General features: G+C 35.5%; 1 protein-coding gene across 3 annotated transcripts in view; it reads right to left on the bottom strand.

Annotated features, from left to right (window-relative positions):
• LCA5 (lebercilin LCA5) overlaps positions 1-26,634 on the bottom strand; it is a 55,657-nt gene extending 29,023 nt beyond the window's left edge. The window contains exons 1-3 of one of the 3 annotated variants that reach the window (XM_076003171.1): positions 26,320-26,634; positions 15,566-16,024; positions 4,734-5,118 (exon numbers count right to left, since the gene is read on the bottom strand). In XM_076003171.1, coding sequence (XP_075859286.1) covers positions 4,734-4,929 — 196 coding nt within the window. In that variant the 5' untranslated portion in view covers positions 4,930-5,118; positions 15,566-16,024; positions 26,320-26,634. The remainder of the gene's footprint in view (positions 1-4,733; positions 5,119-15,565; positions 16,025-26,319) is intronic. The other 2 variants (XM_012763688.3, XM_012763686.3) reach the window with 2 other exon arrangements.
• Positions 26,635-27,440: the final 806 nt, after the last annotated feature.

The raw sequence follows: 27,440 nt of genomic DNA, 5'->3' as shown, positions 1-27,440 counted from the left end.
TAAATATCAGGTTTTATTTAGAGCTCTAAATATGTTTCTATTAAGGTTTGCAATCTTTTCAGAAAGGTCAAGAATACTCCAATCGATCAAAAATCATAGTTATATGGAATTATTCTACATTGCTTAAGAGAAGATAGTATCAGGCTTTAACCATTTTTAACTTTATAGGTAAGATAGTAAGTCAGAATTCAAACATGGGCATCTTTAGTATTAGCATGGTGCATAACAAAACATTGGAAAAAACATTGTGGTAGTCAAGTCATTTGTGCCGAGATATTTGTAATCAATATTTGAAATGTGAAAATGTGTATTTCCTCTAAATTAATTACAACTTCGTTTAAGGACAGAATGACAGCATATTGTACACAGCAGGAGATTTGGGACTTAAAGTTATCATTTAGTAACTCCTTGGGAAATTCAATTAAACCTTCCCAAGTCTGTTTTCCCAACCCCTAGAATGAGGATGATATCACCAATATAACTAGGTTGTGAGAGTAAAATGAACTAAGTATGTTAAAGTTCTACCTATTGTCTGTTAAGAACTTCATCTCATTTATCAAAGTGGAAAACAGCAGTACAGCTGTGATTCTAAATGCTTTCTCAGATTTCTTTTGTCTGATATTCAAATCAAAAACACCTGACATAATTTGAGAAGATAAAAACAAATAATCACATCCTAAAAAATGTAAGCATATGAAATCTTTAAAGTGAACCTATTAAATCACAACATTTCTCAAAAGTTTGGAATAATGTTTTTATTTTTACCAAAAGTTCATTAAACTGAAGCCTCAATATACAGAGCACCTGTCCTTTAAAAGAGGCATCTCAAAGTCTGTGCTTCAGTTAAGAATAATGAACTTTAGTCTCCAAGGTGACTGCACTTTTTGAGGAGAACATTCATTCCAGAGGTTTAAAAAACTGAAGAAAAACTAGAATATCCAACCTTTCCCTCCCTAGCTCACCAGACATGAATACCTGATTCCATTATATAAACAAGTTTTTAAAAAAAAGTATTTTTACAATTTAACATTATAAAGTTTCATTAAAACATAGATAATTTTTTAGAAGCTGTTTTGAATGTGTACTGCTTTAGGGTTACAGCTCTATAAATGCTTGAATACACGAAAAAAAGTGGTAATAAAAAGAAATGAGGGAATTCTTAATTACAACTTTAAAACCACACTATCCAATAGCCACACATGGCTATTGAGAAACTTAAAATGTGTGTTATCCAAATTGAGATGTACTTAAACTGTAAAATACATACTGGATTTTGAACACTTAATTCAAAAAAATGCACAATATTTCATAACCAATGTTTTATACTGACTATATATAGAAATATTTTAGATACTTAAATCCAAATATTGGACTGGGTTAAATAAAATGTATTATTAAAATCAATTTCATCTGTTTTTCTTTTTTTAATATGGTTACTAGAAAATATAAAATTACATTTGTGGCTTGCATTTGTGATTTGCATTATATTTCCACTGCATAGCATTACTTTAGAATATAATTTTAAATTTGAGATGTCCATCATTTCAAATTTTCTTTTTTTTCCAGTATCCGAGTTAACAAAGTTCGGGGGTATATATTATATGTAAATAATATATATAATATATATAATGATATTTGTACTTAGCTCTTGGAATAGCAGAAACTTTATACATATGATTACATATAAAGGTGAATGTCTCTCTGATCTTATGTATAAAATTACATTGCTCAGAAAACAAGATTTCACACAAAAGCAATTTATATGAAAAATTAAAGCCTAATAATGTAGGAATCAGAATAAAAATTTTTCACTTATACTTTTTTCAACTATTTAGTCACATACAAAAGGGTTTCCACAACCAACTTTTTGACATCCTAAAACTCTGAACATTTATTTTTTAGCATATTCTACTAGTATGACTACAAACTGATCATTAACCTAAACACAGAAATATTTCCCAACTTTCATCTACCTTTTATTTCCATTTTTCAAATTATCAAGATGAAATATAAGAGAATTAGAAAGATAATTGGCTGTTGTATATTTCATTCTTCATCTCCCTCTTGTTAAGTCACCACTAAAAAGTGGGTGAAAAAGGCTGGGCACGGTGGCTCACACCTGTAATCCTAGCTCTCTGGGAGGCTGAGGCGGGTGGATTGCTCGAGGTCAGGAGTTCAAAACCAGCCTGAGCAAGAGTGAGACCCTGTCTCTACTATAAATAGAAAGAAATTAATAGAGAAAAAATTAGCCAGGCATTGTGGCACATGCCTGTAGTCCCAGCTACTCGGGAGGCTGAGCCAGTAGGATTGCTTGAGCCCAGGAGACTGAGGTTGCTGTGAGCTAGGCTGATGCCACAGCACTCACTCTAGCCTGGGCAATAAAGTGAGACTCTGTCTCAAAAAAAAAAAAAAAAAGTGGGTGAGAAATGTTTTTTCTTCCTTCAGGTGTTAAAAATAAACTTGACTCATTTAAAAATCATGTAGGAAAAATAAACTATGCATATATCAAAAAACTCAAGATATGTTTATATTACTGGTAAAACAAAGAATGGATATATAGTAGACAAACATGTATAACCAAAATTATTATTAAATTTTATCATATATATAAATTCTGATAGAGCACCAATTTTATCTTTTAAAATAATAAAAAATGCTGCTGGACACAATGGTTCATGCTTGTAATCCTAACATTTTGGGAAGATGAAGAAGGAGGATCACTTGAGGTCAGGAGTTCAAGACCAGCTTGACCAAGAGTGAGACCCTGTCTCTACAAACAAATAGAAAAATTAGCCAGTTGTGGTGATGGCGCATGACTGTTGTCCCACTTACTAAGGAGACTGAGGAAGGTGAATCACTTGAGCTCAGGAGTTTAAGGTGGCAGTGAGCTATGATGATGCCACTGCACTCTAGCGTGGGTGACAGAGCAAGACCATGTCATTCATTCATTCATAAGTAAGTAAGTAAATAAATAAATAAATAAATAAGCAAGCTGAAAATTAAAAAGGAGGGAGAATGAAGAATATGCTACCAAACATGCAAATCTGCAAATCCAAGTGTTTAAGATGCTATTTTAATCTCAGTTGTTTTTTCCTTAGTTTATTCTACACTGATTGCAATTTAAGCGGAAAGAAATTAATTTAGTGTTTAAGGAAAGGTATCAGTTTGGTTCTGTTACTTGGTCTAAGACAAACAAATTACCACAGATTTTAATTCAAAAGACAGTGCAAAATAGAAAACAGTATACTAATCAGATTGAAGATAACTGAAATTTTCTGGGTGATGCTAGAACTGTTTTTTCACAGTTTTTCTCAATTATCTTCTTAAATAAGGTAAGGCTTACAAAGTTCTGACTCCTTAATTGGGTGGCCTCCTAAGTTCCTTCTGGGGAACAAAGAAAAAAATTAAAGTATTCCTTACCAATTATATCCTATTATTTCTTGGGAAAAATAGGCATTTTTCTAAGGTTCGACCCTAAGATCTGTTTGTTCTTAATTATATAGCAAAAGTTTAACATCAGATCATGCTGTCAACTACAAAATCGTAACAAGAGCTCCTGGCTGAGACAGACTCGGAGAAAAATACCCCACATAAACAAACAAACTGAAAACACTGTGCTTGCAAAAAAAAAAAGGAAAGAAAGAAAAGGAAAGGCATTAGAAGTATGAACATCCCAGAGAAGCTAGATTGAAGGTGCATGAAAGGTTTCCTTTCAAAAGGAATATACATTCTTGTAAGTTTTAATGAGAAAATATTATTTTTCAAAGTAAAAATTTATAAAGGCAAATTATACCCTTCCTTATATCTTTTTAATGGCTAACTATTCCCCACATAGTCAATATATTAGCATAGGATATGAGATTTTCATAATGTGGCCTCTGTTTTCCTTTTCAGCCCCCAATTTCACCACTCTCTACCTTGCAATCTAAACTGTCACCATTCTAAGCTACTGCTGTTATAACTGTACTACATTTATTAATGCATACTGTAATCACCTCATTTGCCTTAGGTTATTTTTCTATGCTGTACTTGTAGACCTTACATATTTTGTTACTAGGTACAATGGAGTTTTCTTAACCAGAGATTTATTGAGATAAATAAAACATTTACAGAATATCATATGGTAAAATATGTAATATTTAGTTCCACACTAGTAACATTTTAATAACAAAAATTGTTTTTAATGATTAATCCAGTTTCCATTATAATGCGGTTAAATAGAAAACAAATTAGACTTGTGGTCCCAAGTCCCCAATTCCATTCCTAGGTTTAATCTGAACTTTTACAGTAAATACTTACCAAGAGTAAGTTTACCCAATCTATAAAAATGCCCCTTAGCCACTTTATATCAATGCCTTTCATTACCTTTAAAAAATGAAGATACAGAAGAGTAAAAATGTTTTGTAATTTTTTTGCCTTTACAATATCTTAGAAACCCCAAGAAAAGCATCTATTTAGGAAGAAGAGAAAACAAAATGAGAAGCCTTAGCTATGTTACTTTCTTCTATATATTTTATGACTCTGAATATAACAAAGGATAATACATAGTACCTTAGGCAATATTTACATAAATTTATAAACATATAACCAATCTTATATGTAAATCAGTCCATTTCTGTATATATATTTAATAACAACATATATACTAATAGAAGAGTTTATTCATACAAGTTTTCCTCAAGTACTCAAAATGAGTCTTCTAGGTTCAACAGAATCTTTTAAAAAATACTTACCTTGGTGACACACTTGGCTATCTGAAGTCTGTTTTTTAGGATCTTTTTCACTAACACTTGCAGGGGGAGAAGACTCAACCACCGATTGGCCAGAGGACTGTGGTGTAGTTCCAAAATCAGAAGAATAGTAAGAATAATGGTGTTTCTCTGCCTTTTTTTCTTGATCGTTACCTGGACTTCTTGCTTTTTCCCCCATTGTTTTGAAAAATGGTCTCTTTTCACATAATTTCACAGATTCTTTTCTCCAGAAGAATCTATGACAACACTGAAGAACAATTTCATAAGATCCTGGTAAGAATATTCATTGCTGTGCAATTTGTTTTCTCCACAACACATCCGTAGACCACAATTCACAATAGCAGCCTGAAGGTAACACTTTTTTACCCTACAATTAAGGAAAGGAAGGGAAACTTATCATATAGTCATGAAATAGGTTTCTACCATTAATTACAATGAAAGATACAAAAAGCAAAATATACAACTTACAATTTTAAAAAGAGGCCATAATTTATCAATATTTTCACACATAAGTTATTTACAGTATTTAGAGAAAAGACAAACTCTGTCATAGCCTAGACAACATTTAAAGTACCTGAAATATAATTGTTTCTGAATAAATGTTAAATACATGTGATTCCCTTGCATCTTAAGAGTTATAATAAACACAAATGCTGAATTTTAACAGGACAACAATGATCAAATTGCCAGTTTTTTCTTTATTTTGGGGCGGGGGGCTTAAGAGGTGGTGGTGGTGATAAAGAACAAACCTGCTAATAAGAACAAAGAAAATTATCTAAGATTGACCACATAAAAATGTAAAACTAAAGCATATTTTAAAAACAACCAAATTAAAAGAATAAACATTTGATGAAAAACATTTGCAAACATGACAGAAAAATGGTTATCATCCTTAATACATAAATAAATACCTTTTATCAGTCATAAGAAAAATATGAGGCCACAAGGTAAATGGGAAAAATACATGATGAGACCCAAAACAGGCAATACAAATGATAGACACATAAAAATATTCAACCTCAGATACCATTTTTTTTTTTTTTTGAGACAGAGTCTAGCTTTGCTGCCCAGGCTAGACTAGAGTGAGTGCCATGGCATCAGCCTAGCTCACAACAACCTCAAACTCCTGGGCTCAAGCAATCCTACAACCTCAGCCTCCTGAGTAACTGGGACTACAGGCATGCACCACCATGCCCGGCTAATTTTTTCTATATATATTAGTTGGCCAGTTAATTTCTTTCTATTTATAATAGAGATGAGGTCTCGCTCTTGCTCAGGCTGGTCTCAAATGATCCACCCGCCTCGGCCTCTCAGAGTGCTAGGATTACAGGCGTGAGCCACCTCGCCCAGCCTCAGATACCATTTTTAAAGTATCAAATTATCCAAGATTTTTCAAAACAGTAACACTTAATACTGCCAGAGTTGTTATCAGGAAAAGATCCATAGTTTTTGGATAAAAAGTTGGCTAATATATTAAGACTTTAATTATGCTTTTAATCTTTGATCCAATAATTCCATTCCTAGATTCCAGGAATATAACTCTAAAATTAGGGGAAAAGCTATCTGCAAATGTTTAATGTAGTACAGTACAATTTTTTTTTAAATGGAAGCAACCTAAATGTCTAACCATCACAAAATAAGTAAGAGAAGTATTGTAAAAATCCAAACAGTATAATATCATGAAACCACTGGAATTCCACATAGTTGAAAAAAAAATATATATATATATATATATCCATTGCCCTATTATCCAAGTCCTTCTCCCTGGGACAATTAACATTTACTTCTATGCTTATATTGTTTCTTGAATTAGCAATTTTAGACTATGAAAAATAAGAATTTATTTCATCCTTCATTTTAGATGGCTGTAACATGCAACTGCATGTTGGTTATGCAGGGGTTTTTTTCATAAAGTTCTAATTGTCTTTTTTTTTTGTTACTGAGAGGAAAAAACATGTTTCTTATCATATCACTAATATCTACCAGCTTCTTAATCTATCAATAGCCTGAAATCCATTCCATTCCATTCTTCCTCTTAAAGACATTTTTCTTGGATTTTCTATTCTAATTTAAACCAATTACTTTCTAGACCTGTTGCACTGTTGCCATTCTGGAATTACTTTTATTGAATTCCTTAGTGCACTATTTCTTTTAGTCCATGTCATCATCTTTATTAGTTTTCATCATCATTTTACTGGCCCATATCCTTAATAAGTCATTCAGAAAGGTTTTATGGTTTAAGAATAACTGTTCTAAGCCCTTGCATGCTTGGGAATGTCTTTATTTTACCTCATACTGGATAGTTTTCACAGGTTCCAAATTCTAGATTATTTTCTCTCAGAACTTTGAAGATACTCCCTTACTATCTTTTAAACCCTCAGTGTTGCTTGTGAGACATTTGTTATAGTCATTCCTTTAGCCCTAACAGATTTTACACTCTAGTTATACTCATCTGATTTTTCATTCCTTTACAGGATATCTTTTTTCTTTTTTCCTCCATAAGAGCTTTTCAGAATTCCCCTCCTGTTACACTGAAATTTCACAATGATATGAATAGGAGTGGGTCTTTCTTCATTGTGTTGAGCCCTTTTCTCCCCCTCTTCCTTTCAATCAGGAAATTTACATCTTTAAGCATTAGAGATTTTCTTATATTGCTTTTCTGATAATTGACCTTTTCCATTTTATGTTTTTGAAACTTCTGCTAGTTAAATAACCTGTTCTTTGTCTTTTGCTCTATTTTCAAAGAGTTTTACTCAATTTATCTTCCAACCATCATTTTTTAAATTATACCAATATCTTCATTTCCAATAACTTTTTTGTTCTGATTTTTAAAATAATTGCTGTGTTCTTGCTTTATTAAGGAAAACTTATTTTTCCCCTCTGAGAATATTAAATAGAGATATATTTTTTTTAAGGTCTCTTCTGATCCAAGAGAAATCTGCTTCACATGGTACTAGTTTTTCTGTTTTATTTATATACTGCTAGTTTTATTTCTTTGAAGATAATTTTTGGTTTACCATTGATACTTTAAAAAGAAGAAACAATGAGAGTGAATAGAAACACTATACACGTGAGCAGAGCTTCCTGATTGGAATACTTTGCTTTAGGTCAGATGAAAAACAAAGAATCAGCCATTAAACAGGCTATATATTATATAGGGAATTCCCTAAAAGCTAGAATGAGGAGGAATTATCTGCAGACACAAGTGTCTGCAATGGCAATGCTACTTTTCCTTTAGTGTTGTCTTTGTTTTTATTTACAGAAGAAATAACCTCTGTATATTTTGATGTGAAAGAGAAATCAGAGTGAGTTAAGAAACAGGGAGTATTACAAGGACTGTCACTGTGCATGGGTTTGAGTGGAAAAGGAGCACAACTATTCCATTTGTCAACTATTTCTTCCCTCTCATTTTCAACCATCCTTTGTCTCTGATCTTCTCAATCCCAAGATTCTCTGAGATTCTTTTGAATATATCAGAATCTTCCTTTGTTGCAACCCCTTCTTGAATATTTTGGGAAATGGTTTTCTGTCATAATCCACTTCATCCATCATTACTCTTTGTTTCTTTCAGAAATATGTTGTAAACTCTTGTCTACCAAGAATACTCTGCTTTCCCTTCAATATGGTAAATTTATTCTTTTTTCTTTAGTATTATTTTAATATTGTCTCCAAATAGAGAGGAGACAAACACACATGGGCAGATCTACATCTATGACAGCAAATATAAGTCATTTTAAGTCAATTATTTCTAACAATTATTCTCATTCGTTTTAGACAACTTGATATAAACAACGAATTTTCCAAAGTCTATGAAGCTACTATCCAATTAATGCACCTAGCTGGTCAAGAAAAATATCTGATAATACAGATGCCATTTAGATAATGAAGAAACCAAGGAAGCAAGAATATACTATGGATTCTTTTAAGGCAGATCTAGCTCTTCCATGGAAGAGACATAATTAAGAAAAACAGTCACAATAAAGTATGTATTATCCTTTACATATTCTCTTAAGAGATTACATACTAGTTATATAAAAATACCTTCTTAACAGTGATAACAAACTCAAGAATAGCCCCAGGAACACTAAAGAATATATTTTTATGTTTGCCAAACTTCTAATTATTAATATTTAGGCTCTATTTTTAAATAAGATATTTCTAACCTACCTATAGTACTTGTATCATCTCATATTATGATACAGTTCTTCACAGCATTTAATAAACAGGTGCTCCTTAGGAAATATAACAACCCAAATAGCTAAGCTTTTCTAGAGAATGTAAATTTACACACTTGTGAAAAAAAATTCACTTTTGAGAATTAGTTTTTGGTCCTTGTAGAAATACTGCTGTCTGGCTGACAGTGCTTTCAGAAAAATAGCTCAAATAAGCAAACAGGCTTATTGTAAGTTAAAGAAAAAAGAAAAGATATGAAAAAACAGACCAAAAGGAACAAAGATTAGGTAAAGAATAATAACACTAATTTTTCTTATAAAGTTAAAAGAAATAAAAACAGATAAAATACTGTAGTTTAATGGGATAAATAACAATTTACCAAAGGAAGAGACCCTAGGAAATCACTCCTTTCTTTGCAAAGATTAAGGAAACTGAGAGCCAGAAAAAAGGAATGACTTATCCAAGTTGACAGATAATTTACATAAGATCACAAAATTCAGTTAGTAAAACCTGAAATAGACTGTAAGTTTTCTAACTCTTATTTGAAAGACCTATTTAATATTTTAATTAAAACAATCAGGGCTGGCCACGATGGCTCACATCCATAATCCTAGCCCTTTGGGAGGTCCAGGTGGGAGGATCGCTCAAGGCCAGGAGATCAAGACCAGCCTGAGGAAGAGCAAGATCCCATTTCTACAAAAAATAGAAAAATTAGCCAGGTGTGGTAGCACCTGCCTGTAGTCCTAGCTACTCTGGAGGCTGAGGCAGGAGGATGGCTTGAGCACAGGAGTTTAAGGTTGCAGTGAGCAATGATGATACCATGGCACTCTAGCCCAGGTAACAGAGCAAGATTCTATCTCCAAAAAATAAAACCTCAATTACAACAATCAAATGAGAACTACCTCATCTCTGAAGCCACTTCCACTTGTATCTATCCAATACTCTTTGCCCTCCCAACACTGCTAAAACTGAAGAAGCATTTCTGCTCCTTTTTTAAAGCTAAATCATTTTACTTGTCTTCTTTCCCATACTATTTCTCAATGTTCAAGATTGTGCTCCTGCAATTGTGCCTTCTCTACAGGATCACTGCTATCAAAGAGGCTCTAATGAAGATGGTACTTGACTCCACGTCTTATTGCATATACAACCCAATTTCTCTACTCCAGTTTTCCAATAAAACTTTTATGAAGAGTAAATCTATAATCTAGAACATTATCTCTACTTCTTTTCCAACCATTTTCTTTTGAACCCACACTAGTCAGGTTTTTATCCTCACCACTCCACTGAAATAGCTTTTGTCAAAATCAATGACATTCATCTTCCTAAATCCATTAGCCGATTTCCTATCCTATTCCTACTTGACCTCATAGCAGTGTCTGACACAACCAACCATTTCCTTCTTCCTAAAACACTCTCTTTTCCTACTTAGTTTCCATAGCCCTCTACTTTCCTGGTTTTCTTACTACCTCACTGGCTGTCTTTTCTCAGTCTCCTTTATTAAATCTGCCTCCTCTTCCTGATCTCTAAGCACATGTTGGCCCTCTTTTCTTTGTCTACACTCTCTCCTTAGGTGATCTCGTCTAGACCTCATTTACCCTTTCAGATTCATTTATATTCACCTTCCTACTTGACACTACATTTGGATACCTAAAAATCATTTCAAATTTACATGTCCCAAACTGATATCTGTCTGCTTTCCACTTCTATTCTTTCCTACCTTTCTGATCTCATTAAATGGTACATCCATCTACTAAATTACCCATGACAAATCTAAGGATCATCCCAGATTCATTCTGCCCTCACATCCCACATCCAAACCATCCATAAAACCGGACAGTTTAATCTCCAAAATATATTCCAGATCTGACCATTTCTTACCATCCACTGCTACTGCCCTAGTCCAGGCCATGTTTCCTCACTTGGACTTCTGCAATAGCCTCCTAATTAATATCCTGTTATCATCCTTGTTTTCCTCTCAGTTCTTTACATAGCAATCAGAAAAACTGACTAGAAACGAAGATCAAATAGCACTGCTCTCTTACTTAATACACTTCAATGGCCTCCTATGGCCATCAGATTCCTTAACCAGGCCTGCAAACTCATACATAATCTAGCCCTTCTACCCACTTCTCCATTCTTGTGTAATGCCACTCTTCCCCTCATCTCCTTTTTCAGGCAAACTTGCCTTCTTTTGTGCCTCCAACATACCAAGCTTGTTACCAACTCACAGCCTTTGCACTTGCTGCACACTCTATCTAAAACATCACAAAGGTGGTTCCTCCTTTCCTTCCTGTTCTCAGCACAAATGTCACCTTCAAAGATGGCTCCCCTGACAATTCTATTTAAGTGAACCCAGTCACATTATCCTATTATTCTGCTTTAATTTCTTTGGAGAACTTGTTACTAATGGAAATAATCTTATATTTCTTGTCTGACCCCTCCTACTAAATGTAAGACCTATGAGAACAGAAATTTTGTCTGTCTAGTTCACCACAGTAACCACAACATTAATTATTTGTGGAATGAATGATTATTCTATAATTTTATTACAAATAGAGTATTAATGGTTTCATTTTATAAAATTTCCCTTTTTCTTCTAAAGAAAATGTTAAATCTCCCCTCTTTCAAAATAATTATATAAGACTAACTTAATCTCTAAAATTCCCAAGAGGGAAAAAGGTAGCAAATCAAAAATTTTTGCTCAGAGCCATTGTCATTGTAAAGTTGGAATATTTTTTCTGCATTAATTTTAAATAAATGATATGACCTACTAAGGGTTCAGATAATAAATTTTACCTGCAGTTACACCAATAATTTCTATGTGACTAACATAATCTAGTCATAATATGATTAAGCGAATAGTTCTTCTTTCTCTTAAAAGTTATCTAGATTAACAGATAAGACACTGAGGGTGTATATTCCATGTATAGTTCTCTAATTTAAACTAATTCATGGTAACCAAGAATGAATCAATTAACAGTTGTTCACCTGTTTCTCCTGTGTGTGTGTGTGTGTGTGTGTATGTGTGTGCATGCATTGGGGGAGGCAGGTTGTATGCATTCCATTAGCTCTTTCTCAATAAGCAACTAATTAATTAAAGCAAAAAAAGAAAAATTATAAGTTTTGCCCAATTTTGATTCCTAAGAACTGTTTATTTTCTAAATATGGCCAAGAGTGCTACTACAGCAAGGCTAGAAAGTTATCAAATCTATTACTTGTCATTTTTCATCCAAAAATAAACTTTCCTTTTTTAAAAAAGTCCCAAATAGTATAGGTTACACATAAACAGGTCAGAAAGAAGATTACCAGAATGTTTCATCTATATTCTATTACAAATGAATCAGAAAGCAAATCTAAGCTATAGAGTCTACTGTATATAGAATAGCATAATGATCATCTGAATTTATGTGACTCTAAGAAGTCTCTTAGTTTTAAGAAAAAAAAACTGTAAAATCAAATGTTAATTTCTTGACATATCCCTGTGCTTATCTTCTTTGTATAAAACATTGCTAACTGGCTACCTCTGCTGCCAGCAAAAGAAGTCACATAACAGGCAATCAGGCGAGTAAAATAAAAATAAACTAGGAAAGACATACATACGGAGATTTCTCTCCCCAAAAAGGAAAATAAGCAGCTAAAGGTGAGATAAAGGTAAAAACTATATTGCTACATTAAAACTATAACTGCTCCAAAGGAGAAATGATTAAGAAACAAATAAAACCAAGTTTTTCTACTCCTCAATTACATGTTTCTGCATATTTCTAAACAATTTCCATAGCCTACTACATGTATTAATGTTTGTACAATACCTACTCTTGCTTAAAAATCAAACTATTCGGTTAAAAAAAAACTTAAAAAAATAAATTATGTTTGGATTTTAAATATGATATTAAGTATAATCAGATCACAGTAAATGCTAGATTTAAAATTTATGGCATAATCAGATTCTTTTAAACAGCATTTTGAAACAATAGGTCAAATTAAAGCATTGTAACTATAGTATGTATTCCTAAATTTTAATCAAATGAAAAAATCACAGAACATTCACTCATTTTTTATAAGATATTTACTGAATACCTACTGAGTGTCAGGGACTGAACTATTACTGATACCCTACTGTTAAGGAATTCACAGCCAAGAGAAGAAAGATAAGTCAGAACTGACATATGCTGGAAGTATAAAATACATGCGAAAGTTTAAAAACTTAGTACATAAAACATAAAATACCTTTTTTATCTATTTTTTTATATTTTGGATATACTGGGTTAAATGAAATATATTATTAAAATTATTTTCACCTGTTTGTATTTTCTTGTGTGACTACTGAAAAAATATGTACATGGCTCACATTTATTTCTATTGGACAATGCTGGTTTAAACTGCATTGGCTGAGGAATAGTGAGAAAGTCCTAAGTGATAACAAGAGTTGGTTGACAACAAAGGATCTTCAATGGGGTTAAAATGATCAGATTTGACATTTAGAAAGATTCACCTCCAACCAAGAACTGCAGGGTAGTAAGGCTGGAGGAAGAATACCATTTGGGCTTGATACCAGCTGATAGATGATAGTGCTGTGAACCAAGGTAGTGAAACTAGAGATATAGAGTACAGCATTTATTCCAGAAACATTTATCAAGAAACTAGACTTGATGGCAGATTAAATGTGGAATATGAGATGAGAGAAGAACCTGCATGAAGTCCAAAGTTTTGGGCTTACAAAATGAGGAGAATATGGTACCATTCAATAGGGAATGTTTTGGCAGGGAAAGGTGATAGGTTCAATATACATATTGCGTTTGGGATGCCTGTGGGAAATCTTTGCAGAAATATCAAAAATTAGCTAGAAAAGTTTGATGGTAATTAAAGAGTTCCAGGACAGAGATTTAAGAAAAAAGTGGGAGTGTGTTAATAAAGTGTAGATGGTAGAAGCCAAGAGAAAGGATGAACTCAGCCCACAAGAGGACACAGAGTAAAAACAGAAGACAAAAGACTGAGTTATGGGAAAAAAAACAATTAAATAGTGGATAGAGGAAGAGGATCCTACAAAGGAGTGGAAGAATGACAAGTAGAAGAACCAGGAAAGAAGGTAACATCTTTATTATAATGGGCTCCTATTGTGTCTTACAGAATTATGGTTCCATGAAATGTTTAACAGAAGAGATGTGACTTTGACAAAATAAAATCTCTTTTCCAAGGTCATCAATCACTTTTGATACTTTACAAATATTATTTGAAATGACACTTTGTCGACTTAGAAAATCAAAGCAAACTATTATTTCCTATTATGTGTTTGAACAAACATATTGGTCAACATGCAACAAATCACAAGGTGAAATATTTAAAATAGTAATAAAAATTCCAATGTGTAACTACAATGGGAAAAAATACAGATTAAAATAACAACCATGCTAGAGAGAGAGAATTGGAACATTTTCAGTTTTAACTTTTTCCAAAATGCATATAGCCGCCTTCCCCCCAAAAATCATTTAAATGATGACTTTTGATCCCAAAGAATCATCTAATCTAAGTTCTTAACCTGAAGGTAAAGGAGAGACATAAACACGTATGTGTTCATGTGCCCAAGTGTACTTTCCTAAAGAGAGGAGACAAAACCTTCTTTTGATTTTGGGAAGGGAGGGGAGTGTTCATGATGGAAAAAGATTAAGGGAATCTCCAGTCAATGCAGCACAAAGAATGGTTCACACACACCAAATATTCTAAAAGCAGATTCACTTTAACGAACCATCCATTTTTTTAGTAGAAATACAATAAAATTAATCCTCACAACAAATCTATCCCAAATGGGGGCGGGGGTGGGGGGAATGACACTAGTAATTTGTTACTAATTGATGTGAATAATTTGTCCCAGGCCACAAAATGAACAAAGGAGGAATTCATATTTGAGCCAGCACTCACTGCCAAACACTGTCCCATGGTACACCCAAAGTAAAACACCAAGTATTTGAATACCGGCTCCAACTCACATGTGCCAGGGAAGGTACATTTCTTGCTAACTGTCTTTACTCCTCTCATCCCATCCCTGAAGACTATGTGTAAAATTTTCACTGGCTGGACAAATGCACCTTTCACTCTAATTACAGTCTAAAAATAAACCTATTATTTATCCCAGAGCCATCAAAAGCCTTCTTCCCCTTCTTGGCCCTTGGCTTCGCCCTTTCCCGCCTTGAGTCTCCACCGGCCTCCAGAGTTTTTGTTTTGTTTCTAATAACTCTTAACCGCTTCTCTAGATCCGCCTGCACTATGCTCCCTTCCTTTTCTTCCCCATCCCAGGAAATAACCTTTTCCCAACTCCTTCTTCTCCTAACTTCCCAATCCTCCATCTGTCAGTCAACCTCCCCTCCTCCCGACCCTCTCCCAGCTGCCCAGCTCCCGACTTATTTTCCTAGGACTCTCTTCTCCCCCATCCCTAATCCTTTCATCCTCCTTGCTTTAAGAACTCCACCCGCAGGGCCCCATCCACGAACGCCCCTATCCGCAGCTTCCTCCGCCCACGCCCCCGGCTTCACCCAAGTCTCACCTCGCGCCTCCACCTCCCCCACGGTCTCCACGCCCACCCCAAAACCCACCCCCAACCCGCCCCCGCTCCTCAGCAGAGCCGACGCGGCGTCCCGCCTCCTTGCCTTCCCTCCCCGGACGGAACTCCCCACCGGGGCCTCGGCGTCCGGCCGCTCTTTGGCGGGTGCCTGGCTCCTGCAGAGACTGGGGGGCAGGTGCTGAGGTTAGTCGGGTGCGAAAAGTTTGAACACTGGGATGGGACAGGGGCGGGGACCGCGGATCCTGGGTGGCAGCGGCGCAGCGACCTCGACTCCAGGGTAACGGAGGCGGAGGCCCAGACTGCACTGCGAAACGACCGCAGCCAATGATGATGCCTCTCCTGGAGCTCCCATTGGCGTCTGTTTCCAATGGCCCTTTTTATTGGCTTCATTAAAACTGGAAGGCGGGACAAAGAGTGCGTGAGAAGGCGGCCATTGGTCGATCGCTCTAGCTATAGCGGCGACAGCGAGTAGAGAAGTTCGCGGCGAAGCGCTGACTCTTTTGGGGCTTTGTGGAGCAAACGCGACTGCTGAGCCGGCTGCGCCCTGTGGAGAAAGACGCGGGAGAAGGGGAAAGAGGGTTCGTGTAATGAATTGTAAAATTGGCGACTGCTTAATTAAAAACACTGGCATTTGTCTCGACACCGTTTTGAAAAATCAATCGGTTTCAAACTATAAAGAAATTACAAACAAATGGCTCGGACTTCTCGGTCTTTTTACTGAAATTGCTGATTTTTAGGAAGCGTGGGGTTAGTGCACGACTCTATCTACCTCGAGGTCCTGGCCTTCGTGAATCACGAACGCGCCATGAGTTTGGCTTAAAAATGATTTTTAGGTTTGGGAACGGGTTTGGTGTGGAATGGCATTTGAAACATTAGCACACAGTTTTTTTAAAAGAAATGTCCTGAGGTGCATGTCAGTATCCTACTGAGAGCAACTGTGTGGCGTGTTTTCCCCTTCTAGAATTGACAGTGTCTTAAACAGCATTAATTGCAGGAGCAAGGAAGGTAAAAAGAAAATCCTCTCTTTGAAGAGGGTTTTAAGCCGCTCTGAGCCTTCTGATCATCAAGACGGTTTAACATGTACTCTGCTGTTCTCACCACGTTAATTTCTCCCTCAGTTTTACCTCCATTCTGCAAAACTCTTGAAGACAAATGGGTTTTAATCAATCTTCTAACCACAAAGATTGGTTAGTCCTGCTTCTCGCTTGACCTCGTTTTCCCACCTTTGCACTAATTCAAAGCTTACATTTTTATCCTGTCAAGATATTTTACTTCAGTTTACACGGACTAGCCCACGTAAAGAATATTGTAATTAAATGCAATTTCTGCGTGCACAACAAATCTGTAGGAGATGGCAATCATGTGTTAGTGAAAATAAAATGAGTAATCCCCAAATTGCACTGCAATAATTTGTATTCAAATCGTTAATCTGTTTCTGCTAATACTCTGTTTAAATAGCACACTGGTCAATATTGACTCTGTTAGAGTTAATACTATGTAGTTTACTAAATGTATGGGCGGATTCCTTTCAAAGGAAGTTGCTAGGAAGAGTCAAGAAACATGCTGTGTTTATGTGGACAAACATCTGTCACCAAAGAGTCAAATCAGGATTGTTGGCACTCAAGGACAGCTGAGGATGAAATTACTATTTATTCTGCACTCAGAATGTTCCAGGCAGTGTAATGTCATTCTATCTTCATTCAAGACTCTAGGCAGGTATTGCTATTCATTGTTTATACTTGAGGAAACAGATTCAGAGAGGTTAAAGAATCCACCTTGAGATGCTAAAATAGTAAGTGATAATGCCAAGATGCAAGCTTTGGTCTGCTAAATTCTAAATTTTTCAGTTTCAAATTTAACGCCTTTGGTGTGTTACCCTACGGGTTAATAGAGTTATCAGTAAGCAAGAACTACTTAAAAGGTCCAGAGTCTGCAAAAAATTGTCTGGTTGTATGTAACATATTCTCAAGATCCTTACAATGTGCAATTTTATTCACCCTATCATGTTCTTTTTTTTTTTTTTTTTTTTTTTTCATCCAGGCTTTCTGACCAGACCTATCATGTTCTTAATAACAGTGACTATTTGACCTTGAAAAAAAGACCAAAATAATTTGTAAATTTACAGAAGTGAAAACCAGTTTATTGAATTAATATTTTTAAAAGATTAGCCCAAAATATTAGTTAACAATTTCAAAAGTTTTTATGTGATATTACATGGCTTTAATATAATCATTTTTGATAGGATTAGAACTTTCTAAGATTATACCATTTAACATTTCATTTTACTATATACTATATAGGATTTTGCTTTTCAAAAAAAAAGGAATCAAAGTTAACAAAACCACATTTTTATATTTCTGCCACTTGAAATTATATTTAACAGAAATCAGGTTCCTTATTATTCTTAAAGATTATATTTATTTAATAAATTCTAATGGTCATTAAGCAATATGGAGTTTTAGTATTCCTGAGCTTCCATTGATATTGCAGTATTTCCATATTTGTGATACTGCTGACTGTTCATTTTCTGCAGGACTTTGTCTTGTTAATGCTGTGTGGAAATGATACCATTTTTATGTGGTTAAAAATCTTCCTATAAATGCTTATTAATAGGATTATTCCCATTTTCCTTATGGGGAAGGTATAGAGTTTGATTGATAGAATTTTCATAAAAATTAATAAGTAGAATAATAAGTAGGCTTTCCAACTGTAGACAATTCAGAAATCACAATGACTAATTTTTAAAGGGGTGACGTATTATATATAATATCTTGGAATGCACACCTTAGCTAAAGTAAAGTTGTCCACTTAATACCATTGCAAAAAAAGAAAGTACTGTCACAATTTTGTATATTTTATCTAAACGTGGTAAGTAACAAAAATTCAACAATTTTAAATCTAACTTCTTGGTATCATATTGCTTGAAATTTTTATATTTATTAACAGATTCCAGGTAAATAGTAGGTTGTTAGTATATCATATTAACTTTTTTTTTTTTTTTTTTGAGACAGAGTCTCACTTGTTGACCCGGCTAGAGTGAGTGCCGTGTTGTCAGCCTAGCTCACAGCAACCTCAAACTCCTGGGCTCAAGCAATCCTGCTGCCTCAGCCTCCCGAGTAGCTGGGACTACAGGCATGCGCCACCATGCCCGGCTAATTTTTCTATATATATTAGTTGGCCAATTAATTTCTTTCTATTTATAGTAGAGACGGGGTCTTGCTCTTGCTCAGGCTGGTTTTGAACTCCTGACCTCGAGCAATCCGCCCGCCTCAGCCTCCCAGAGTGCTAGGATTACAGGCGTGAGCCACTGCACCCAGCTCATATTAACTTTTTAAAGTATCTAATATGCTAGATGTTTAAAAGAAATCAAATGATTTAGGAAAGCTTGAGTTAGGTGTAAAGAACAGTATAAATGGACTTAATATTATATTAATTTAAGAATTATAATTTAAGAATTATAATTAATATATTAATTATATATTAATATATAAAGGCTTCTCTAATAAAAACAAATTTAGTCTAATCTGGTTGTTATTATTTAGCTTTGCAATATGGAAAGCTGTTACTCTTAGATTTTTGCTCTATTTAAAGGATAAAATTTTTAAGCACTTGACAAAATTTACAAGTTAATTATTTTGTTAGTGAGATGTTTATTAGCATCTAATAGCAATATTAGAAAATAGCAATAGCAATTTTCTTATTTTATAATTGGTGATTTAATCATTAATAAAATCTGAATTTTAGAATTTATTTTAATTTAGCAGACTTCTGCTTTTGTTTTGCTTAAAAAGAACAAAACCAAAAGTTGGTTAAAGCTATTTTTATTTTTTGAGCTATTTTTAAATGCATACTTTCAGATTTTGTTACTCTTCAATGACACCTTTAAGTAAATTTGCCTATAAATCAAGTCCTATCTCCAAAGCAGTTGAAATAGCATTAAGGGAACCACAGTAGTTCTATTTGTATTCACATCATTAGATTTGGAAGAAAAAATATGAATATGATTTTCTTAGTAAACAATTGCCGGTTCCCAACTGAAAATAATCCACAGGAGATTCTGTTAAAATCAGTGACTATATTTTTAATTGACAATAAATCTGCTAGGTAAAGAAAAAGTGTTTTTATGGTATAAGTGTTATTATGGCATACTAAACTAGCCAGCTATTTCTCTTGTGCAAGAGGAAAATGACATAGCAAAATTGGAATGGAAAATTTCTAAGTTAGAAAGCTTCATTCATTCATTCAATACATACTGAGTACTTGTTAGGTAACTTTCTGGCATATGGAGATAAAAAGTGTAGCCTTATCATCCAGCTGCTCACTGTCTAATGAACAAGAAAGAGAACTCAAACTCTGATTGCAGGTACTATGTAATAAGGTTGATTAAATGATATGCATGCTGTGCTAAAGGAACTGGGAGGTGGGACTCAACTTAGCCTGGTGGCCCATCTATGCTTGCTAGAAATAACTCTTGAATTGGAGTTTATGTTACATAAGAGCTGATCACAATAGATAATGGGAAGATATATAAGACAGAAACAAATCACTACATACCCAGGCACTAGAGAGACAGAGCAAATCATTTAGCAAGACATGGTGGGAGAAAGGGGGAAGTCCCTGGAAAAGAAATGGCTGGAAAGAGGCAGAGGCCAATGCTTAAATGCCTTTTTATGAAGCTTATCAATCCCAAAAGCCACAGGTAGCAGCTAATGCATTTTAGAAAGATTATCTCAGTGGCAACATACAGGATGAGACTGGAAGCAGGCAGGGGTACTCAAACTTTTTAAACAGGGGGCCAGTTCACTGTCCCTGAGACTGTTGGAGAGTGGGCCCCAGACCAGTTGGCTGCTAAGCAGGACAGGCAACGACAGCAAAAACACCCAGCGGGCCATATAAATGTCCTAGGCGGGCGGCATGTGGCCCTCGGGCTGTAGTTTGAGGATGCCTGAGCTAGACCTTTAAAACTTCATAAAGTGACAGGTATCATAGGGAAGAAATGAGGAAGGTCTGGATGAACTAATATTAATTGAGCACCTTCTGTTCCTGGCCCTGAGCTTATAATTCTACATGTTCATTTTAATCCTTACTACAACTTTATGATATAGTATTACTATTATTTCTTTGTTACAAGTGAAGTCTGAGGCTCAAAGAGGCTAAGAGCTTTGCCCAAAGTTACAGTTAGGAAACACAGGAGCAGCACTTTAAATCCTTGTCTGTGTGAGCTTTCAACTGCCGGCTTTTCAAACTAAGGTTGTAACTCATTAATGAATCATTAAATAAACGTAGGTTTATGACCACATTTTAAAAATGGATGTACAGTAGAAGAGAAAATATCAGGATATATTATGTACAGTAAAGGATAAGTATTGTTTTATGAAAATTTTATTTCAATTATTTTTATATACATGTATTTTTTTAAAAAATACATGTATATATATATTTTTATATATGTATATTTTATATACATGTATTTTTTTTAAAAGTACATGTATTTTTTATATACATGTATTTTTTCCATTTTTTTTAAAGTTATAGGTCAAAGTAAAAAACTTTGAAAATGACTGCACTATTTTATATTGTAGTCATAGTAAGGAAAGAAAGAAAATGAATATGCACTACCCTTGTTGCAAGACTAGGTGACTGGTTGTATGTGAGAAGGGTTACAGGACAAGAAGGACCTAGGCCGACCCTAAATTTCTGGCTAAGACACCTGGCACCCTTCACTGAGATGGTGAATATGGAAGTGCAGGTGTGAGGTAAAGGATAAAGGACAGTAATAAGTAGTTAAGGGACAATATTTGAAATATCTATGGGACACAAAGGTGAAAATGCACAGATGGCAGTCTCTTATAGAATATACATTTCTAACATTACCTCATAATTTGACTTCATGTTATTTATACAAGAGAAATAAAAACATATATCAAAAAATACTTACTAACAGTGTTTATAGCAGCTGTATCCATAGTAAGCAAAACAGGAAACAGCCCAAATATTCATCAACATGAGAATAAATTCTAAAAATATATAGTAGATCCTTACAACATAATGCTAGTCCATCAGTGGAATGAACAACTAATCAACATGGATGAATTTCAAAGACATAATGTTGAGCAAAAGAAGTTTATAGAACACAAAAGAATATGTTCTATATACTTCCACCAATAAGTGGTTCAAAAACAGGCAAAATTCATCTACACGGTAACAATCAGAACAGTTGCTGTCTATGGGGTAGGAATTGAATTGAAGGAAATAAAAAACATTTTTGGAGTTTTGCAAATACGCTATATCTTGATTGAGGTGATGGTTAAAAGAGAATTTCCTTTATCAAAACTCATCGGAATATACACTTAAGATATGTATTTTTCACTGTGTGTGAACCTTACCTCAATTTTTTTTTAATTTAAAGAAAAAGGGGAAGGTATTGGCTTATATCAGTGGTCCCCAACCTTTTTGGGACCAGGGACCAGTTTAGTTTCATGGAATACAATTTTACTACAGGCAGAGAAGGGAGAAGGATGGTTTCAGGATGATTCAAGCACATTACATTTTTTCTTCAGTAAAACCTCTCTGCTGATGATAAGCTCCACATCAGATCATCAGGCATTAGATTCTCATAAGGATCATGCAACCTAGATCCCTTGCATGTGCAATTTACAGTAGGGTTTGCACTGCTGTGAGAATCTAACGTAACCGCTGATCTTACAGGAGGCGGAACTCAGGTGATGCCAACGATGAGGAGCAGCTATAAACACAGATTAAGCTTTACTGGCTCACCCACCCATTTACCTCCTGCAGTGTGGCCTGGTTCCTAACAGGCCACAGACTGGCACCGGTCTGCTGCCTGGGGGTTGGGGACCACAGGCTTATTTGATTAAAAAAAAATCTGTAAACAGACCTAGCTTGCATGTGTGTTTGGATCCAAGTGCTGGCTGTCATTAAAATTTTGTCTTCTCTTTATCTCTTAGATGTACTTTTCTATGTGTTGGTTTTATTTTGGGCAGGCTTTCCCTTCTAGGTATTGCCACCAAAGCTCCAAACGTAACATTCTATTCACCTAGCAACCCCACTGGAAAAGGAACGCCTCTTTTCCAAATGGTCCAGCAGAGATCCTTATGTTAACTCTGACTGCCCATACATGAACATGAACTAATTACTGTGGCCAAATGTTTGCCTGGGCAGGGAAAGGGGGAAAGATTATGATCAAGTCGGCTGAATTCTCATCTTGTCCCAGAAAAGCTGAGAGAGGTGGTTCTCCAAAGGAACACTGGAATGCAGTTACTAGAAGAAATACTGGACAAAACTAATAGATGTCCCCAAAAGTGAGGATGACAATTTTATCTGAGTAAGTTCACAGACCAGTCTGATGGGCTTGTTTTTCAATTTAAGAAAAACTCACGTAATTTTAAGTTCCCTAGTTTGTAAATACAGATAAGATCAACCAAATTTTGTTATCTTTTTACCTCCACTCCCAAAAGACTTTCCTAGCAATAATTTCTGGAACTTCCCAGAGAGTATGTTATACAAACATATCTAACTTTACTGGTAGCCCTGCTAGGCAAGACAGCAGGACCACTGCTCTGTCAGGCAACTGTCTATCCTACTCCTCTCCAGAACCCAGCAGCTTCCACTGGTGGCTGTTACTAAGTCACTGAGTACTATGACTTATATCATTGCCAAAATTGAACTGGAATTGTGCCAGTTATATGCCTATTGTTTCTCAGATCCTAGCCTGCCTTTCTATATTCTGTTCAGTGCTGGAGCTAGGACTCAGGAAACATTTTCCAGACTCCCTTGCTAGTTGGCTCATTGGCAGGTTCTGCCAAAATGAGGCACTTAGGGAGAGGTTGGAAGGTGGAAGATGGGGAGAAGGAAGTTCCTTCTTGATGTCCCTGTTTCTATCCAGTAGCAGTTGGCTCTTGTCTAACATGTCTTTTGCTCACGGAATATAAATGACGAGACTGAATGAATGTGTACGTTATTATATCTGTAGCCTACCCAGGGGTCCTAATCCATGGTGAGTTGTATAATTATTTCATTATATATTACAATGTAATAATAATAGAAATAAAGCGCACAATAAATGTAATGCACTTGAATCATCTTGAAACCATTCTCCACCTCCCCTCCAGTCCATGCAAAAATTGTCTTCCATGAAAACAATCCCTGGTGGCAAAAAGGTTGGGGACCGGCCGGAAGCAGTGGCTCATACCTGTAATCCTAGCACTCTGGAAGGCTGAGGCAGGTGGATCATTCAAGGTCAGGAGTTCGAAACCAGCCTGAGCAAGAGCAAGACCCCGTCTCTACTAAAAATAGAAACAAAGTCATTGACCAACTAAAAATATATAGAAAAAATTAGCCAGGCACGGTGGCTCATGCTTGTAGTCCCAGCTACTTGGGAGGCTGAGGCAGGAGGATCACTTGAGCCCGGGAGTTTGAGGTTGCTGTGAGCGAGGCTGACACCACGGCACTCTAGTCCGGGCAAAAGAGCAAGACTCTGTCTCAAAAACAAAAGGTTGGGGACCACTGGACTATACTATCGCTTTACTCCTCCCTCATCACCAAAAAAGTATATATGTATATATACACAATAGCAAAAGAAAAATACTACATAAAACTTTTGCCACCTTATAGGGAACAACTAACATAGTTGGTGACCCCATAACATGCCTTGAAACATGGTATAACATTTGTGTAGTGCTCTGCAGAGTACTTTGCCCAAAGATTACCTCATATGATCTTAATCCTGAGAAATAGAAAGGGCAGATACTTTCCACTTTTAACAGATGAGGAAACTGATACTGAGATTTAAATCAGATTTGTCTAATAGAAATAGAATGTGAGCCACATTTATCTAATTTTAAATTTTCTAGTAGTCACACTAAAATACAAAAGTAAAATTATTTTTACAGTATATTTTATTTAATGTAATATATCCAAAGTATTATCATTTTAACTTGCAATCAGTATTTTAAAATTATCAATGAGATATTTCAAATTCTTTCTTTGTACTAAGACTTCAACCCCTAGTATGTATTTTACAGATACAGTACATTTCAATTCAGACCAGCCCCATTTCAAGTGTTCAGCAGTCATATGTGGGTCGTGGCTTCCCTATTGGACAACACAGCGTTAGATTATTGACCCAGGGACACATAATAGGAAATAGTGGTCCCAAGTAACCAGCATCTGAAAAGGAAAATCATAATGGTCTGGAAACCTAGACACCTTAATTCCAGACATGAGTCTACCTCTTACTGATTATGGGGTAGCAGACAAGGCATTCTTCTTTATTTATTTATTTTTTTTAACATTAGGCATACAAGCTAAGGGCATTCTTCTTTAAAGCTTGGTTTCTGGGTTTGTTAAACAAAGCAATGGCATCAATCAGTTGCCTTTATTGTCCCTCTCCCCCCTCTGCAGCAGAACCCCTTCTCAAATAAAATCTTATATTGAAGCCCCGTATTTAAAACTTAAGAGGCATATTTAAAACTGAGGACCTGCCTCTCTATTGAAGGTGGCATGGCAGCAGGAGAGGAAGGGATTACAACCTGTTCCCCACCTCCCACATACACACACAGGCATCTTCTGAGGGGGCTCTGATGAATCCTTTGGGTAGATATGAAACCTCTCATAAGAAATCATTTCTAATATCATTCTCATTTTAAACAGGTCTATGATAATGTGGATACAATTTCACTCAGGTGTGATTGACTCTTTCAGCCAGTGTTTAGTTTAAGAGTTAACCAAAAAAGAGAAAGTACTATTCTAAGTCCAGCACTGTCCACGGACATAAGTACATTGGCATTTGATTCACATTTTCGTTTCATAGAATCATCAGTTTTTATAGATATAAGGGGGACTTTATTCAAATGGTTTTCTGATGTTATTTTTTCTTTACTAATAGACTCTTCTCTTTAAACAATATCTTGTACAGAAATATAAAATACTCTATGATGGTTAAAATCAGGACTGCCCTGAAGAGTTGAATTGGATGAGAGGAAATAGAACACTAACAACTCAGCATCTTCCAAAATACCCCCTTCCATAAGTGGCCCCCAAGAATCGTCTCTCAAACAACTAGAGCAAACCAATGCACAATTTCAACAAGCAGAGATTAAGAATAGCTCCAAATTCTTCAACAGAAGAGGAAACTGAGGCCCAGTGAGGTGCTCAAAGTCCCACCCCAAGTTGGTGTCAGAGCTGGAATAGAATCCAATTACCAATGTGCTAGAAACCAGCTGGCACTAGCTTACAAAGGCTGATTGTTACATTTTTAGAAATTTTGCAAGCCAGTTGACCTCACACTGGTAGCTTCAAATCAGCCATGGTGAAAATATTTACATCACAGAAATCAGCAAAGGCTACAAATCAGAGCTTTCCTCAGAGAACAAGTACATGTCAGAATCCAGCATTCCTGAGTCTAGGTCTTTAAATACTATACAGCAACCTGAGAATAGATAAATTGAATTTTGATAGGAAACAAAAATTTAAGTTAATAAAAAATCTAAATAAACCAAAGCAGAAATTGTGTCTGTTCATGAATAAGAACTTAACACCTGAAATAGCAATTTTTCTCAGAATTTACCATTTCCTATTGTCCAGTGGATACTGGTCCTTTAATTCTGTCAAGCTGCTATTTGGAGTATTCAGCTACTTTAGGGAATGATTTTTAATATTAAGTGATCTAGGCAAGTAAAAGCTCTACAATATTATTTTTAAATATTTAAAATTTAAAATGTTTTAAAATTGTTTAAAATTAAAGCCTGATCATAAACTAAGGAGAAAATAGAAGAAGCTATTGAAACTGCTGCTTGAGCAGCGAATGATCTGATATACCTTCTTCTCAGTCTTCCCTCTGGTTCTATTTCTGGCTGGGAAGGTTATTGAAAGGTCGGTGTAAACAACTGTTGATGTCTTCAAGCTTCTCAGCTGGCCTCCTGTCTCCTCTGACTTAGTCTTCCCAGCTGAACTTCTGACTCATGATCTTAACAATGACCTGTTTCCCTTTGCTGTTCCTCCCCTTCCCTGGCCATTTTTCTTCTCCTTTTGTAGCACTGTTGTTGCTGCGGCCCTACCTCCAGGCCTGTCTGGGCATGCTTGTGATGTCAGATGCCTGCATTTCAGCTGTCCTTTTGTATCCATGGTGATGGATGAAAAATAAGCTGCTTTGCAGTGATTTGAACTTTAATCCAGTCAAATGATGCATGCTTTATTACTCAGGTGACTTTTCTAAATACTTTCAGACCGCTGAAATCTGGAATTATTGAAGAGGAATTAACGCATTTGCTTTTTTCCTTTTTTTCCTTCTTTTCTTTTTCTTTTTTAACTATTATTATGCCTTGGTAAATTCAAATAATCTTTGATCTTGACACCTGAAAATTTTGTCTTGATAATTAAATCAGTATGAAAATTCAGAAATAAGATTCCAAAGGAAATTATAAAAGATATTTAAAGTTCCCTCTCACTACATGATGTACATAAGTAACTGTGTTAGGCTAAGTAAAGTGTGGAGGTAAAACATGACAAAAACTATAAAACTTTTTTTTTTTTTTTGAGACAGAGTCTCACTTTGTTGCCCAGGCTAGAGTGAGTGCCATGGCGTCAGCCTAGCTCACAGCAACCTCAATCTCCTGGGCTCAAGTGATCCTCCTGCCTCAGCCTCCCAAGTAGCTGGGACTACAGGCATATGCCACCATGCCCAGCTAATTTTTTCTTTGTATATATTGGTTGGCCAATTAATTTCTTTCTATTTATAGTCGAGATGGCGTCTTGCTCTTGCTCAGGCTGGTTTTGAACTCCTCACCTCGAGCAATCCACCCGCCTCAGCCTCCTAGAGTGCTAGGATTAGAGTGCTAGGATTACAGGCGTGAGCCACCACGCCCGGCCAAAAACTGTAAAACTTTTATAAAATAGTGTTGCCCAAAGTGTTGGCCACTTAACATTAGTGCTTGAAATTG

The sequence above is a fragment of the Microcebus murinus genome, chromosome 5, assembly GCF_040939455.1.
Source record: "Microcebus murinus isolate Inina chromosome 5, M.murinus_Inina_mat1.0, whole genome shotgun sequence".
Taxonomy (NCBI): domain Eukaryota; kingdom Metazoa; phylum Chordata; class Mammalia; order Primates; family Cheirogaleidae; genus Microcebus; species Microcebus murinus.
This window is presented reverse-complemented; position numbering and strand designations above follow the sequence as displayed.